The sequence below is a fragment of the Sinohyriopsis cumingii genome, chromosome 17 (genome assembly GCF_028554795.1).
Source record: "Sinohyriopsis cumingii isolate HCF-2022 chromosome 17, ASM2855479v2, whole genome shotgun sequence".
Lineage (NCBI taxonomy): Eukaryota > Metazoa > Mollusca > Bivalvia > Unionida > Unionidae > Sinohyriopsis > Sinohyriopsis cumingii.
This window is the reverse complement of record NC_142977.1, coordinates 116,983,701-117,000,695: the sequence shown is the minus strand read 5'-3', so window position 1 is coordinate 117,000,695 and position 16,995 is coordinate 116,983,701. Positions and strand designations below refer to the sequence as shown.

The following is a 16,995-nucleotide window of genomic DNA, read 5'->3' as shown; positions in this document are numbered from 1 at the left end:
ATGAACCAACCTTATCCGCCACGAATGAAATACACTCACAAGATTATGTCGTTGATATTTATCAATCTTCAATAAGATCTGTACTATGTTGGCCTGAAATCCCGCCCGAGTATCATGGACCACCAGAACCGAAATTAAATGATTTTCTCACGGACGAAGCTAAATTTATAACAACTCCAGATTATCGAGATTATTATCCATGGGGTGGGGTGAGTCTTCTTAATCTTATTGTCGTTGATGGGAAAAGTTATCCTGCAATACACTTTATCTTGATTGATATTGATGGAGACTGTGTTCATGAAGAAGGTTTCAGAGAAATAGCTAATAGAAATAAAACTGAGTACACAACTACATTAACGACATTAACACAGTTGTTTAAAAATTATATCCTGGAGAATCCTAATAAAAATCTAAAACATCAGATCATTTAGACAATACAACATCTAAATCAGATTATTTCAGATCTTAAATACGCTAATCAGGATATTATTGATTTTATAAACACTGCTACTTATGATATCGGAAAAAAGATAAAAGAACAACCGTCAGGAAAATATACATGGATCATTATAAAATAGCTGAATTAGATTTATTAAAATTTACATTACCATGATTTGAAACTGACAAATTGGTAAAATCAATCAATGATCTTATCAACGAAAACTTTCCTCGAATACTCGATGCATGGAAAAAATAGCTTCACCTTCAGTTATCCTCGGATATAATAAAGATCCATACGGAGGTGGACGCCACGTGTCACCATGAATCGTTAATATAATATCAACGATCGCTGTTAATCTCGTTTGTGATGTAGTCGATGGTAGCTATCAAATACACACGTTCACTCCACAAGTTCCCCCTGGAAGTTTAATCGTGCATGAACCAACTAATCATGTTTATCTGCGGTGTCAAAATAGTATGTTAACACGAATAAATTTTAAACTCTCAGACCACCTCGGACGCCTAATTGACCTACGGGGAGAGCAATTAATTGTGAATCTATATGTGATTTCATAGATTTCTGATCGTAGATTTTTATCGTAATGATCTTTGATAAGAAATATTTTATTTTATCAGAAATATTGTATTATTATTCTGAAATATTTTATTTTATCAGAAATATTTTATTTATCAAAAATATTATATTTCATCAGAAATATTTTATTTTATCAGAAATATTTTATTTTATCAGAAATATCAGAAATATTTTATTATTCTGAAATATTTTATTATTATTCAGAAATATTTTATTTTATCAGAAATATTTTATTTTCTCAGAAATATTTTTATTTATTCTGAAATTGATGGGGTGGTTGCTACTTAAAATCGTGTAAATCGATCAGTTTGTAAATTCTGATGGGTAGTTAGGTACTCAAAGTCATGTAAATCGATCATTTTGCGAAAAATACTAAAAAAAATATCATTATTATTCTGAAATATATTTTTTATTCTGAAATTGATGGGTAGTTAGGTAGTTAAAATTATAAAATCAACCAGTTTGTTAATTCTGATGGGTAGTTAGGTACTCAGAATTATACAAATCGAACAGTTTGTTAATTCTGATGGATAGTTAGGTACTCAAAATTATACAAATCGATCAGATTTTATGGTAAAAAATATTTCAGAATAATAAAAATATTTCAGAAAAAATAAAAATATTTCAGAATAATAACAATATTTCAGAATAATAACAATATTTCAGAATAATATAAATATTTCAGAATCAATAAAATATTTCAGAATAATAAAAATAATTCAGAATAAATAAATATTTCAGAATAAATGAAATATTTCAGAATAATAAAAAGTATTTCAGAATCATAAAAATATTTCAGAATAATAAAAATATTACACGTGCTCGGTCGTTTCATGATTTGACATAATTTTTCTTAATTGTCTTATACTCGTATTAATTGTTTTTTTTTTTTGCCTCGTATTCACGAGATAACTCCAACCTAGTTTTTCTACTGTGGCAGAGAGAGGGACGAATTCCTTGACCTGATCATCTTCTACAGTAGCTAGTGACTGGAACATCGCCGCCTGAATTCGTTTTATAAACTTGTATTCAGACGGCAGTGTGTATCCGTTCTCATTGTTACGTTCTTCTAAAATTTCAAAATCAGAAATAATTTTTTCAGGATTTAGTTCAAAAGATATATTAATACCGTCTTTTTCTAATTTTTTTAATAGCAGATATAACATCATTGATATTTTCAAGTTCAATATATAGTATATATATATATATATCTTTAAAACCAAAAAAATCCCCATATAAACTCCTAGCCTGCCACCGCATTCTAGCAAATTTAGAGGATACACGAAACACAACCCCCTATGAGAACCCCTAACCCGTCAAACAACGGTCTAGCAGGCTCAAGAGGGCGTGTTTGGTGAATGACGACACAGACAGCACAACCCTCATATAAACTCCTAGCCTGCCACCGGATTCTAGTAAGTTTAGAGGATACACATAAGAACAGTACAACATATCGATCTTAATTAATGTATAACTTATTTCTAAGGACAGTACAACATATAAATCTTAATTAATGTATAACTTATTTCTAAGGACAGTACAACATATAAATCTTAATTAAGGACAGCACGATATTAAGGACAGCACGATATTAAGGACAGCACGATATTAAGGACAGCACGACATTAAGGACAGCACGACATATACGGGGCTATTTTCTACGCTCAATAGATTTTTCACACACACACACCCCAATAATCAGCCCGTGGGTGATACAAAAACATGTATGATAACTGCATCAAGTCGCGGTATGATGATCGCGCTCATCTGTTCATGACCGACACCGATTCGCTCGTCTACGAGATTCAGACGGAGAATCTTTATCAGGATATATGTGACCACAATGAACTTTTCGATCGCAGCAATTACTTACTCTATAGTCCATTTTACTGCGTAGACAATAAAATGGTCCTAGGAAAATTCAACGTCGAGTATAACGGTACGCCCATTACGGAGTTTATTGGTCTGTGCTTCAAACTATACTGTATCAAGGACGTGGTTAAGAAAATAACTAAAGGCATTAAAAAGACTGTTGTCAGTAAAATTGCCACGATAGATCATTACTGGGAGGCCCTTGCTGGTGGTCTCTACTATTATACAATGAGAACTTTCAAATCAAATAGACTCAGGATTTCCACGTTGCTGGTCAACAAAAAGGGCCAATGTAACTTCAATGATAAATGATACTGCTCAGATGGCGTTCCAACCTTGGAGTTTGGACATAATAACATAGGGCCCCGGTCAATTCTTATAATGTAAGCAAGCATCACCTCGTCGTTTATGTTCACGCACTATCATCTCCGCGCTGTCTAGAACCACCATGGTGTATAACCCACATCGATTGATCACCACCCAATGGTCGAGAACCCTCATGGTTTTCTCATTAGAATACGTTTGGCCAGAACAATCATTTTTCTGCAAAAAGAAAAGTGGTCCAGAAGCCCCAGTTTACGATATTAGGTTCAAAACACCCAGTTTTCCTGCATAAAGATCAGCTTCAAGAAAAGTGGTCCACAAAACCCCATTTATATACTACTCTCGTCAAAACTAACGTTCTTTGGAACAGTCTTGAATTTATAGTGAAATTTCAAACTAGGATATATTCCTGGATTGTATTATTGCAATCAAACAAAAGACTGTTGGCTCATCGATACTGCACGGGCCACCACAGGCGTGGGATTTAATGTGGATTTCCACTAAAGTTTGTCAGAACTTTAATCATTGAGCCAAGTGTTCGTAATTCTATGATTATTTGGGATTTATTCGCAATACCGTAAGTTCTTTTTTCACATTTTCGCTTTGTATTCTAGAAAATAAATTATTTGTTGAATTTTACAAAAGCTTCTTGCTCTCACTATTTTCTATTACTTATTTTTAAGACCATAGAGACGTGATATTATCAAAGAAAAGTGTGCCTGCCTGTTCATTTTTATTAAACCGCCTCTACTAAAGTTGTGTTAACTTTCATACCATACATTTTAAAAACAATCTACCAAGCGTGCTTATCTGGATTATTTTTCATCTATATTAGTTCCTTTGCAACTGTACCTTTCTAATGATTCAATGAATTCATTTACAAACTTTATAACTAAGATAAGGATGCGCATGCATCTGTGCCTCTTGCCAATTGAGTACAGAAAATATTCTAACAAAATGTCTAGACTTTATACGAATGATTTAAGATGTACATTCATTGCTTGGATGAATTTTCATAAGTTTTATTAATACCATTTTTTTATCAAAACAAGAAATACTAAACGATGATGGACGCAATCGAAAGCGTTTAAGTGTTTAAATATTTTAGTGAAGATGTCCATTCGGTGCTTCTGTAAAGCATTATATAAAGAAATGCGGTCATCTATTTTGCACAACGGCTTTTTCTCTGTCCAGCTTTTCATTCATAATTTTCTTTTCCATTGGCCGATTATTTCATATTTTGTGTGACATTTTTACCCATGACATTTAATAGTGATATAGCTTTCTCATTTTCTAGAGTATCCTATTTAAACTGTTCCATATAAAGTACAAAGTTTTCCACTCCACCATTGAAATTATTCCTTATATATATATATATATATATATATATATATATATATATATATATATATATATATATATATATATATATATATAAACGTGATTTTATTTAAATTGTATATTTTTATATCACAAATTGTCCATTTAGAAGGAATGTTTTGTTTTGCAATGCAATTATTGGCGCAGAATTAGATCGACAAAATGAAATTCATAAAGCTTAGAAAAACTGTATTTTGTACATATATTTCTTCGTGCTGCGTATTTTATCAAATTAATGACTGTTTTCATACGAAAACAAAGATAGTATTTTATTTTTGTTATACAGTGAAAATCTCGGGGAGGGAGTACTGTATAAACAAGAAAGAATGGTCGTATCCCCGAGAGATTTTAATAAATGTGAATCATTTGTAAAGAAACTTTAATTTTGAAAACAAAAATCTTCATGCAAACGTTAATTTATGGTTTTGGCAAGCTTACATCTATTTGGGTAACAGACGCAACAACCAAATTGATACTGTCACTTAATTCCTGTTTGCAAACAAAACACATCAATATAAGATTTGTCGATTGTTTTTAGATATGAGATGAGAGTTATACTGATACTAGAACAACTGTATAACACTATTTAAACAAAACATTTCTTTAAAAATTGTATTATCCGAGAGTGTAACAGGTATTGGTGACCCAGAATACGAAATAGCGAAATTTATGTAAATTAATTCACTAACGGTTTTCATGATTAATGGAAAGTTATTACTTGAAGCCTACCTTTTGTTGCTAGTGTTTCATTTTAGGCCTTCTTGAAGGCGCTTCCATATGGATTACTTAAACGTATAGTGGAGGTTCTAAAGGTTTGAGAAACCCTAAGACCTGTTCATCATGATTGGGGGAGAGAAAGAAGAATAGGAATTGTGAGTAAATGAGAATAAAAAAAGAAATAAAAAATTTATAAACGGGTAAAAAAGGTTATTTCAAAATGAGATATCAGCACTGTGTTGATAAAAATGGTAGATTTTTTTCTATAGCATTTCAGTATCTCATACATAATTAAAGTACATTAATGTTTTGTAAATAGGACAGGATAATAATGACCAATTTATTCATCATTTCATGAAATATTATTTGATATCTAGAAATTTCAACAAATGGGAAAATGTGAAGGGAAATTATTTTCCAATACCCAGAAATTTGTCTCTATGTAAAAGATAACTGTAAAAATAGTTAATAAAGAATAATGCTTTCCTAACTGTCAGATAACACAATATTTTCATTTTGATTGTAACAAATCACTGCCATTTCGAACGGACAAATCTTTTCATGAGTATTAATTATTTTATCTTTTGAATTTTTCACAGCAACAAAAGAATCCTTTTCCAAAAAAAAGAACATAGAATAGTAAATAATTAATTTTTTCATCAGGTTTTGCTCTTCAACTATTCATGAATTTTAATTACCGCCTAGAATTACCTGTAAATCAGATATAGATCCGTGTACAGGTTTGTCAAATTATATTACAAGTATAACTATGCCATTTTCAATATTAACATAATACTAAATTAGACCCATATTATGGTACTTTTGTGCAGGAAATCAATAAGCCATTAAGTGTTTGTAAGATGATTTTTCGAACATGATAATTGGCCATATTCTGACCTTTGTCCGAATTTTCTTGCATGAACAGAGTTCATACTTATCTTTTTATAGCGTACACTTGTCGAGTCCGACACATGGTCATCATATTAACGTAATCGTGCTGAACATAGTTTAGTGTGAGCTATTTTACCTTTAACCTTTTGTCTCTATTATTTCAAGAGTTTATTGAGGATGTTTTAAATAGAATTTCAAAAGTAAATCTGTGTGTTTAATTATAAGTATAGGGCAGAAGTAATCGTCATCATCATCGGCAATAACACAACATAACGTCGCTGATATTACACGATATAAGTGACCTATTATTTCATTTAGAAGTATTGCGAAGATTTATATTTATAATTTAAAGATGTAAAGATTTGTTGTTGATACAAGTTTAACGCCATATGTCAGTACATGTTAGGCCATACATTTCGGCCAGTATACGTAGTGAAGGAATTACTCGGCAAAGCCCGGTAAGAACCACTTTTCTAAAGTACCGACGTTTGCCAAGCTTAGACTCAAACTCACGTGGACAAAAATGAGATGTCATGGATCTATAAAGGCAAGCGCCACAGACCACACAGCCACCTGGGCCATCAAAGATGTACAATGAAGAGTTGTTTAGTAGTAGTAGTAGTAGAAGTAGTAGTAGTAGCAGTAGTAATAGTAGTAGTATCATCATCATCATTAATTGAAAATATTCTTCATCCAACATGAATCCTATCCCTATATACTTTATTTCTTTCCTAAAGCACACTCAGATGGGTTAATAATTTCCACAATATGAAGCGATGTTAGCAAAGTTAAGATGAACAGCTCCGGTGGCCTACTGGTTAGAGCGTCCGCCTTTGCAGAGGGAGGTCGTGGGTTCGAACCCCGGCCGAGTCATACCAAAGACTTACAAAAATGGTAATAACAGTTGCCTCGCTAGGCGCTCATCGTTAAAAAGTTAGTGTTAGGACTGGTCGGCCTGGTGTCAGGATAATGTGTCTGAGTGGGACATCATGCTACATGTCTGCGGCATGATGCCCCAGTGCTAGACATCACTATAACCTGTCACACTGCAGACATCGTACCGATATGACTGAAATTTGTTTAAAACTATGTTAAAAATCCAAATCACATCACACACATCAAAGTTAAGATAAAATACTACTTGCTGATAAGTATCAGTGTATGTTTGTCATTCGCTATCTTGCTGAGAAATTACTAATGTTATGTTAGTCATAAGATATCTTGCTGAGAATTATTAGTGTATGGTTTTCATTCACTGTCTATATAAATTTAATTAGTATTGATTTCAAACTGTATGCACAATTATCATTTATGTAGCTTTGGATGTCTTGATTATTATTTGTAGTGGATTAAAACTGAAATAATTGCTCGATGCATTTATTTATTGCAACCAACATATTTTTAAACAACAAGAGATGAAAACATTTTGTATTTATATTGTATATTCATCCAGCCCGTACAAAATGGTTTTATACAAAATAAAAGGTTTTTTGCGAAGATTCCATACATTTATTGTAGCTAATTATTGCTTTGCTAACAGGTAAAGTTTTATTGTTGTTATTGTTTTTGTTGTTTGTGTTGTTCATTATATTGTTTTTCATCACTTTTAGCATCTAATTCTGCATGACTTGTCACATTTCCATGTCTGGCATTCATTATTGCATCTTAAGGTGCATCTCTTGCTCTTCTTTTTCTCGTTCTCCTTGATCTCTCTCTCTAGGGGTGATTCTGAAATAAAAAGTTTCATATCAGTCGTTAATCATATCATATCAGCTATATAATATATGAATGTGGTCAAAACCAATATTTGGATAGGATGACTCTAAGTTCTTATCCGAACAAAGCATTCAAATGTGATTCATAAATGAAATGGCCTCGGGTCAATGTGTATAACTTCAGCGTCCCTATATAGCAGTATATATTACTTTATGTTTTATTATATTTAATACCAGTCAACACCGTCCGCAATATCGTTTGAAGAAAACAATATTTAATCGAAGCAAAGAGCATATATTTCTCAAGCCTCTCAGTTTTGTTATAAAGAATGATATCCACACACAAAACAATTTCATGCGGCTGGCGGTCCTCTCAGCTTGCGATAACCATTTGTTTCTGCAAAGTCACTAACTTTATCAAATGGTTATTTAAAAAAAAAATAATTCTTTTGTACATGGTTACTCAAAATTTTATCAGATGCCTATAAGGGATCGCATGAAGTGGATATATGGCATATTGATCAGATCGAAAATTATTTCTTTAATGTCGAACACTTAGAATCGAGCAAGTAATCGTCAATATATCTTGCACTTACAAACGAATATATAAATACAAACATCTCAGACACATGTTTCAGGCATAAGTAGAATTCATTATCGTCATTGGGTGAAAGGTTTTGTCATTTTATGGTTAATAAAGATTGGTCCAATTAGAATAATCCTCGTCTGAACTACTTAAGTTTATATATGAAGCAAATCCTCAGATTGTCTTGCCAGGTAAATGTCCTCTATGGCAAGACCACAAAAACGAATGACACCGGCACTTGCACATGAATCATCTAAACTCTGAAAACGGATACTGTATAGTACCAAATATATGTAGCGATGATATTTGGCATTGTTTCACATGGAATGAGTGATGATATCTGGCATTGTTTCACTTTGAATGAGTAATGATATATAGCATTGTTTCACTAGGAATGATTGTCTGGAAATGATAGGCCCTACTTATTATGTTAAGTGTGTAAACTGCATGATAGACATGTCAGAGATGGGCAAATTATTTGATAATTTTAGCCGTTGTTGAGTTTGCCTATCTTTTCTTTGGTCATTATAGTCAACACTAGATCACAGCCAAATATGTCATTGTTTGACTTGATAAAAAACGTAAAGAATTATATTGGATTTTAACTAATTAAGGGACATAACTATACTGAACAAGTGAGAATAATTTGTTGTCTCTATTATTTAAAAATAATATCCAGTCTCTCCGTATATAATATAATGCTTATGTCTATATTATTTTGTATCAATTCAATGTATACTAATTGGAAAAGGAAAATATTGAATCAATGTAAACTATAACAATAATAGGATGGGGTCCCGCAGAAATAGGAAAGCTAACATGGGAAAATGTAAGAATCCGCTAGATAATGCAGATGCTTTAAGTCGTTTGACTTAAACTCAGTCTTTTTACTACGTCATTAGAACCATTTACTAAGTTAACTTAGAGGATTAGTAATTATGTAAAGCATATTCCTAAGCATAAAAATTTGCGATGGGACTATTCGTCAGAATTAAAATAGATTAATAACGTTTTAAAAATGGGTAATCATCTACACAAACAATATGAAATTTATCTAGAAACCAAACAAACCAGAATGCTGTTATGCTATGATCACTGGACAACAAATTTATAAACTTTATGAGCATTCTTTAAAATATCGTTAAAAAAGTATGTACTGTTCACGTTTTCTCTCTTAAATAGCCACCATTTTAAACGATTGGAAATATATATCTACATTTGTTTCGACCAGTTAAACCAAGCGATAATATTTGTATCATTCATTGTAAACTTGTTTTGTACTGATGCTGAATAATTCATGACTAATATATCCGGGGGAAAATAAGGATGAAATATGTTTGTCAATACAGACATGTCTCTACGAAGATGATTTTCAACACTGTAATATGTGCAATATAATTTACAATATGGACACACTAGTTAAATTATTGGAGTGATTACAATGTTGACATGCTAGTTCTAGAAGTAGGACAGGCTATTACACTATATATGGCGAAGGTGTTTATAGAATACTGGTAATTAAACCAGTGTATAACTGGACGATACTCATTCATTCTTAAAAAAAGTTACGATTCCACTGATAACTACTTAAACCTCTACGAGATTTGCAACTTTGGAAGCCTCAGTATAAATTAGGTCGAAACCAATGTGGCGGAAAATTCCATAGCTTTGAACTTGAATGTAGTCACTAGTACTGTAGCGAAACCCAGCACAATGTTAAATTACTCTTAAGCATATAATTCGTTGGCAGGTAGTTAAATCAGTGTCATGACCTGAAATTTGACATACAGTTGCATATGTAAATGTCAGTATTAGAACTTAGTAAGACACCATGTCATTTCACACGCATATCTGTTCAATCGGCCCAGTACTACTATCTATTTGTACTCATATTACGTTCTTAAATAGCAAATTCCATCAAAATAACCACTAAACAACGAATTTTATTAAAGTACTTACCTATGAATGTGTTTTTTTATTTTTGTTTGTTTATTTCGTTGTTAGGGGAGGGGTGTTTTGTTTATTCGAGTACGATCCAGTGTTATATATATATATATATATATATATATATATATATATATATATATATATATATATATATATATATATATATATATATATATATATATATATATATATATATATATATATATATATCACAAATCATCTTTAAAATTTCAACGTATTCTTGGTTATTCGAGCTATTGTAAAAGTATGCTGTAAATTTCAGAATATATAGGAAGTTTCAACAGATGTTGAAGTGATAAAGCAACATGCTTACGTGTTGCCTTTATGTTTATTTTGTTTGAATATATGTTCATTATTTATGAGTGTGATTGTCATTGATGAAATCTAAGAACGGGAAAGTGAACTAAGTCTGATAATGACATCAACTCTGCAACTGCGGCTGACAAATTTATATCAGATGTCATTATGATGAACTGAGTAGGATTTTATAGCATAAAATTTTGTTCTATCACAGGGTGCATTTTGAAGTATTATACGGTACATTTTTATGCATATAATAGCATACATTTTTGTTGCGTCATAATCTATTTTTTCATAAACATATAGTAAGTATTGGGTAGCACTCACCATCTTTATACAATTCAATGTCATCAGCGGTGCTAATCAAGAACATTGGTATGTTTCTGCACACGCCGTCAGGACCATCTTGAGATAAAAATTCCTTGTTCGCCACTTCCGCTCCAATGTTATAGGTTTGGTGGGGCTACAATGGTGAAATACTTTGGCTTGAATTATGGAAGAAATTACATTCCTACAAGTGTTTCGAAAATAACATTTTCTGTCAGTATTTAAGGGAGACTTTCCTTTTCTGTCTTAATAATGTGTTTTCACCTTATCTATAATGTATCTCTTAAAATTTATTTAAATACAAAAAAAATTTACTTTATATTTTCCGACGAATTCGTGCCTGTAGTGTTTTTGGATTATTTTAATTTAGTGAACGATGCGTATAAGTGGTAAGAAAACGTTTATGAACAGTCTTTCTTATATTTAATAGATAATTATGTACAGTCTTTCTTATATTTAATAGATAATTATGTACAGTCTTTCTTATATCTAATAGATAATTATGTACAGTCTTTCTTATATTTAATAGATAACTATGTACAGTCTTTCTTATATTTAATAGATAATTATGTACAGTCTTTCTTATATTTAATATATAATTAAAAACAATTGCTAGGTTACACAGATCTTTAAAAGGCTTGGCTCATTTACCATCAGGTGTAGTTAAATCCTCCGATTGCAAGTTTTCGTTTCATTAGTCAAGTAATTTAAAAGTCTTTATATTAATAATGAATGTTTTAGTCAACATTGGTTCTCATTCTTAGTAGTTAAATGATTTAAATTATCATATTACTAATGTCGGCTTTACTTGCATATAATTCTCACCTTCTCTCCGATTCCCAGACAGACAAAATTGTAGAGTGTGTCGTCCATTTTATGCAGGTAGCATGATCTTTTTCTCTCATTTGCATCATCGTCGCCCATTACGATGATCTCGTACCTCTAAAATTCATGAGAAAAATGGTGTTTCTTAAACAAATATTAATAATTGGTTTTTGACCTTGGTGATTATCACGTTAGACTAAACAAGATGGTCTTAAACTGTGTTAGAAATACTCTTCAAACTGAAGACATTATTTCAGATATGACAATGATCTGTCAGTCTTTGTGAAATTACAATGGTATGTCTTTGTTTGGTAACTGACAATGATCTGTCAGTGTTCGGGAAATGACAATGATCTTTCATTGTTTGGAAAATGACGATGATCTGTCAGTGTTTGGGAAATGAAGACCTGTCAGTGTTTGAAAAATCTGTAGTTTGATAAAGATAAATTTAAGAAACGAGATATAAATGCGAAATTTTTTATTTGTTTGATTTTTTAGTTTGTGCAGAAAAAGATATAATGGATATCAACAGGAAAATACCTGGATTAAAGAATAATGATTATTAACTGTAGTCTGTATGAAAGACATGATATTGTAACACGGATGGTTGAACTTATATTGATGTGAATCCAGGCCTGGCTATGAAACCAGTCTGGCTGATAAAAAACATTAGACGCCTAATTAAAGGTCTGTTCACTGATATGAACAGAGAGGAAGTGCCACAGCTAGGTTTGTGCGCTTTTCATTTTGTTGTTGCTATTTTTGTTACCGTTGTTGTTTTTGCTTGTTTGTTTTGTTTTCAACGGAAAAGTTTAAATCTGGACATTTGTTTCTAATTGACTTCTATAATAAAAGACATTGAAAATAAAATGATCAGGCAAATAATTAATGACTGATATGAAAGGTGTTCACAATCAAGTAAGCAATAGTTTCAAAACTTACTGTGATTCTGTATTTGTAGTTAATATAATGTTTGCAATTTTAATTAGTAAAAGATGCCTAAAGCTGTCAATAATCTCAGTGCCACTTTTCCGCAATTTTTATCTAAGATCTCAACATTACCGCTCCTGTGGCCCAGTGGTTAGAGCGTCCGGCAGAGTCATACCAAAGACATAAAGCTGGTCTTTTCTTTTATGTTATATCCTATGAAAGAACTCTAAAGGAATCCAGCTCAAACATTTTTTGAATATTTTCTTCTTGCTCCATTTTTATTCAGTAGACATTAGTATCTTTTTATCATAAACCAGTACCTTAATAATCTCCTTAAAACGTAATAACCTACTTGTGCTGCTGAACCGTACAAATTTCTTTTCTTCTTCTGCTTTTCTATTTTAATAGAATTTGCTGATATTGTGTTATCTTCGCCTCACGGCCTAGTTTCACAGCATTCAAGGGACAAAACTCGTACCTTCTTAGCGTATACCGTTATCGCTCTTTTGTAACCTACATGCAGTACACAATTTTATAAGATAGCCGCCTGACCCTTCTAAAACAGTTAGATCAACCTGTTTTCCCTTTTAGCTGCATAAATAATGGCACGAGATATAACAGAAGCAACAGCAACGTATAATGTTTTATTTTGTATCTTGGTCTCGCCGAATTACTTTGTTCCATTGTCATCCATGTCTAAAACCAGAAATCGATTTATTTGTCTTATAATAATAAACCCCAAATTGTACATTTTTAAACAATTTATGATGATGAACTAGAGTTTTCACGATTTAAATATGCCTTGCCTTCTCGCAGTCCCGAAGATGTTGTTCAATCAGTTTGTTTCCAACAGAAATGTCTACTTTACTTCTGTCCCCATCAAATTTCTCGACCGTCTCTCTTACTTCGCCGTCATCCTCTGGAGCCGCCTGGTTGTATATTTAAGAGTTGAGCAATAACAAGAAAAACAAATTGAATGAAAGATCAAACATGTGAATTTTCTATTAGTCTATATTCATAGTATCTAAAGTGGTCCAACTTGAAATGTTACACACAAAAGCACGATCGACCACACTGATGTAGGTAACGAAAGTACGTGTATGTAGGAGTTTGTTTGGGCAAGAGTTATCGCTTCATTGTTATTTCATTTATAAACAACAATATATCACTGTGAGCCTTGTCGTCTCTAATTCTGAGTCTTCACGCTAATCTCAGAGCCAGTGTTTTTATCTGCGGTGTTTGATACATCTAATAAATAAATATTTGGAATAAAACTCGATCCAAGTGTTGAAAGAACATTAATGACTTTGTTCAGAGATACCAGCTAAAATGATTATCATAGATCTGAATTTAATATATGTATATAAAAAAAACTACGTTTTGAGTAGTAATGCAATGCGGGAGATATACATGTGATGAAAACATCGTTAAATAAAATGCATAGTAGATCTATGCCTATATAAATGGAAGTCATCACCTGCATGCGAAACTTTACGTATGATATAATCATCTTTTAAATACCTAATCGTTGCATTTTATTACGAATATTTAGTTTGTAAAAAAAGCACTTCAAATACCAAATTTTAGAGGGCGCACAAAAGATATTATGTAAATATGAGAGAGTGACAGGTGCAAGGTGAAGTTGTTTGCATTTGCAAGATGCACAATGGAGATAACGTTGGCATACCTCTGTGTTATATTCATATACGGTGGCAGAAATTTCTTCGGATATTCTATTTGTGGAATTTGTACATGACCGAAGCGCACAGATAACCAAAATAGCTGCTCGAAAAATGTGCTCGAAAAATCAACCCGAACTAGTCTAAAGTACTCTATCTTTAGCAGTTATTGAAAAAAGGAAAACTAATTATATCAGACTAGACAATACCAGCTTCTGAACGTTCAATGAATTTTGTTTTAAAAATATTTAAAAAGAAGAGAAAAAAACAAAACAATTGGCTTGTTCTTTCTGAGATCCAAGAAGTAAAACTGACCAAGAAGAGTTAGCAGTTCTTTTTTCTACGAGTACATCTGAAGTAAGTCCGGGTTGTATACTCTTAAAACCAAATTACGCCCATTAACTACAATCACAGACAAAAATAAAGGGAACTAAACGTGCCTTTAACAATAGATAAGACAGGACGGGTCTAATTTAAATAGCAGTATAACCCCTAGAGGAAAGCATGGAAAATTATGTTTCTTGAAAAATATAAACCATATGCAAAATAAGAAACTGTAGAATGCCACCTTAATATCCAGAGTGTTGCCAGCTTCCGGTGCCTCCAGATTCTGCCTCTCTTCTTCCAACAGTCTGGAAAGAAGTCTCTCGTAAATTTTCCCTTCCTGGTCGTCTTGATTAATGTTCATATCCTCACCAGGCATACTGTCTTGGTCAACATTCATCTCTCGACCGAGCAAACCAGCCCGAGTCGGGTGCATAACCAGCATACAGATACCGATAACCAGGTAAACCAAACGGAGGGCCATCTGCGAGAGATTAAAATAATACAGTGTTTTTCTTCATTGAAAATAAAGCGAGTATAACAAATAATTGTCGTCCTCGTGACCGTGTCTTTCGTCATCAAAAGCGTAGAGGAGCAAGATCGAGTTAAACTACTAGTGAATGTATAATGGCACCAAATAGGTGCTTTATGGTTTCAAAGATATAAAGGATGAGTATTCCTCAAAAATGGAGCGTTTTCGCTTTTAATACTATTAAGCAAGGAGCATTGCCTGAAGATAACAAGAAACGGAATTAGACCGTTGCATCCAAAAGGAAACGGAACATCAATATTTAGATCATATAAAAGAAGCATAGAATGATGAGACATATGAACACGTCTGCTTGTCAATATGCAGCTTATCCACTACTGGACTTTTTGGTCCAGCAACATAACTAAAGAAGAATCGATTTTTCAAATCAATAACCAGAGTAAATTTGTTAAAAAGGTATGTCAGTAGAATATAAACTATGCAGTCATAAAAGAAAACAAGGCAAAAGCAATCTGCCTTTTAGATTGATGTGATTATTTCAGCCAATATTACAGTGACCATTCCGACTATCAGACTTTTGTTTCTACCCATGAAAGTGTAATAGTCATTTATGATTTCCTAATTTCTTTCCTATAGTGGTCCATTCTACTTAAAGATTACATATAGATTTTACGCATTGGAATGTGTGGTGTACCTTTCAATGTTTTATGTCAATAATCATATCGTTACATCACTCTTATTAGCAGCTGCAGTGAAACATATAAAATTTGACTCTGTGTCTACAGAGTAGAATTATTAGTCACATAAGTATGTGTTTACCCAAAAGAACCATGTATGCATGTCAAAGTCCATAGGGTCAAACAGGGTCAGCTACCGTACTGAGCCCTTGGACAATAAACTTTAATTCAATTGCCTCGGCAATAATTACCTACTTGAGTTGCTTTGCGGCAAAACACCCGAACTAAATATTTCAAACTTCCATCTAAAGTATTTACACCCAAGAGAATGACGAAGTGAGATATTATGTTGCAAACTCTAATGCGCATACTGCCAACCTGTTTAAGCTGTCAGTATTACAAACACACACACACACATATTATATATGGTGTGTGTTCTTTGTTGTGTGTGTGTGTGTGTGTGTGTGTGTGGAGAAATCAAAGCAAACTTACCATTAAGCTTCTATTTCGGCAAACAAACAACAGTTATAAAAGTCTGTCTTCTAGAACTGATGCCGGATTTATAAACAATTTCAGTTGCAAGGTTTATAAAGAATGTGCAATTTTCTGATGGTTCAGGTTTTAACATGTGCGTGATCATTTCTAGACTCTTGAAAATGACAGTATGTATTGGTGTAAATTTGTCATACTCATTATCAAGTGATCTTGAGTTAACATTTTATTGCTCAAGTATTACGTATGTAGGTGAAATACTCCCGTAAAGATAAGCAAACCAGGAAAATAAATCAGACTAAAATATAAAAAACACCTTAACTCATATTGAACACGTTTGTGTTACTAATAAAATGTAGGACATGAAATCCTGCGACGTATTTACCCGACGCTGTGTGTTCATCAAATAAAATAATAAGAAGTCATCGTAGTTATCCTGATATTGCTCACGTGAAGCATATT

At 32.4% G+C, this 16,995-nt stretch overlaps 1 protein-coding gene across 1 annotated transcript; it reads right to left on the bottom strand.

Moving 5' to 3' along the window:
• Window positions 1–7,581: 7,581 nt before the first annotated feature.
• On the bottom strand, window positions 7,582–16,684 carry LOC149779724 (uncharacterized). Its single transcript, XM_089940583.1, has 6 exons — window positions 16,534–16,684; window positions 15,119–15,358; window positions 13,678–13,800; window positions 11,942–12,058; window positions 11,117–11,252; window positions 7,582–7,948 (listed from the first exon to the last, which is right to left on the bottom strand). The coding sequence occupies exons 1-6, from the start codon at window positions 16,534–16,536 to the stop codon at window positions 7,827–7,829; spliced, it is 741 nt and encodes a 246-aa protein (XP_089796709.1). The 5' UTR covers window positions 16,537–16,684; the 3' UTR covers window positions 7,582–7,826.
• Window positions 16,685–16,995: the final 311 nt, after the last annotated feature.

Coding starts and splice junctions, on each gene's coding strand:
- LOC149779724 (XM_089940583.1), bottom strand. Junction 13,801..15,118: donor GCAACACTCTGGATATTAAG/GTGGCATTCTAC, acceptor ATATACAACCAG/GCGGCTCCAGAGGATGACGG. Junction 12,059..13,677: donor ATCTTCGGGACTGCGAGAAG/GCAAGGCATATT, acceptor CATGAATTTTAG/AGGTACGAGATCATCGTAAT.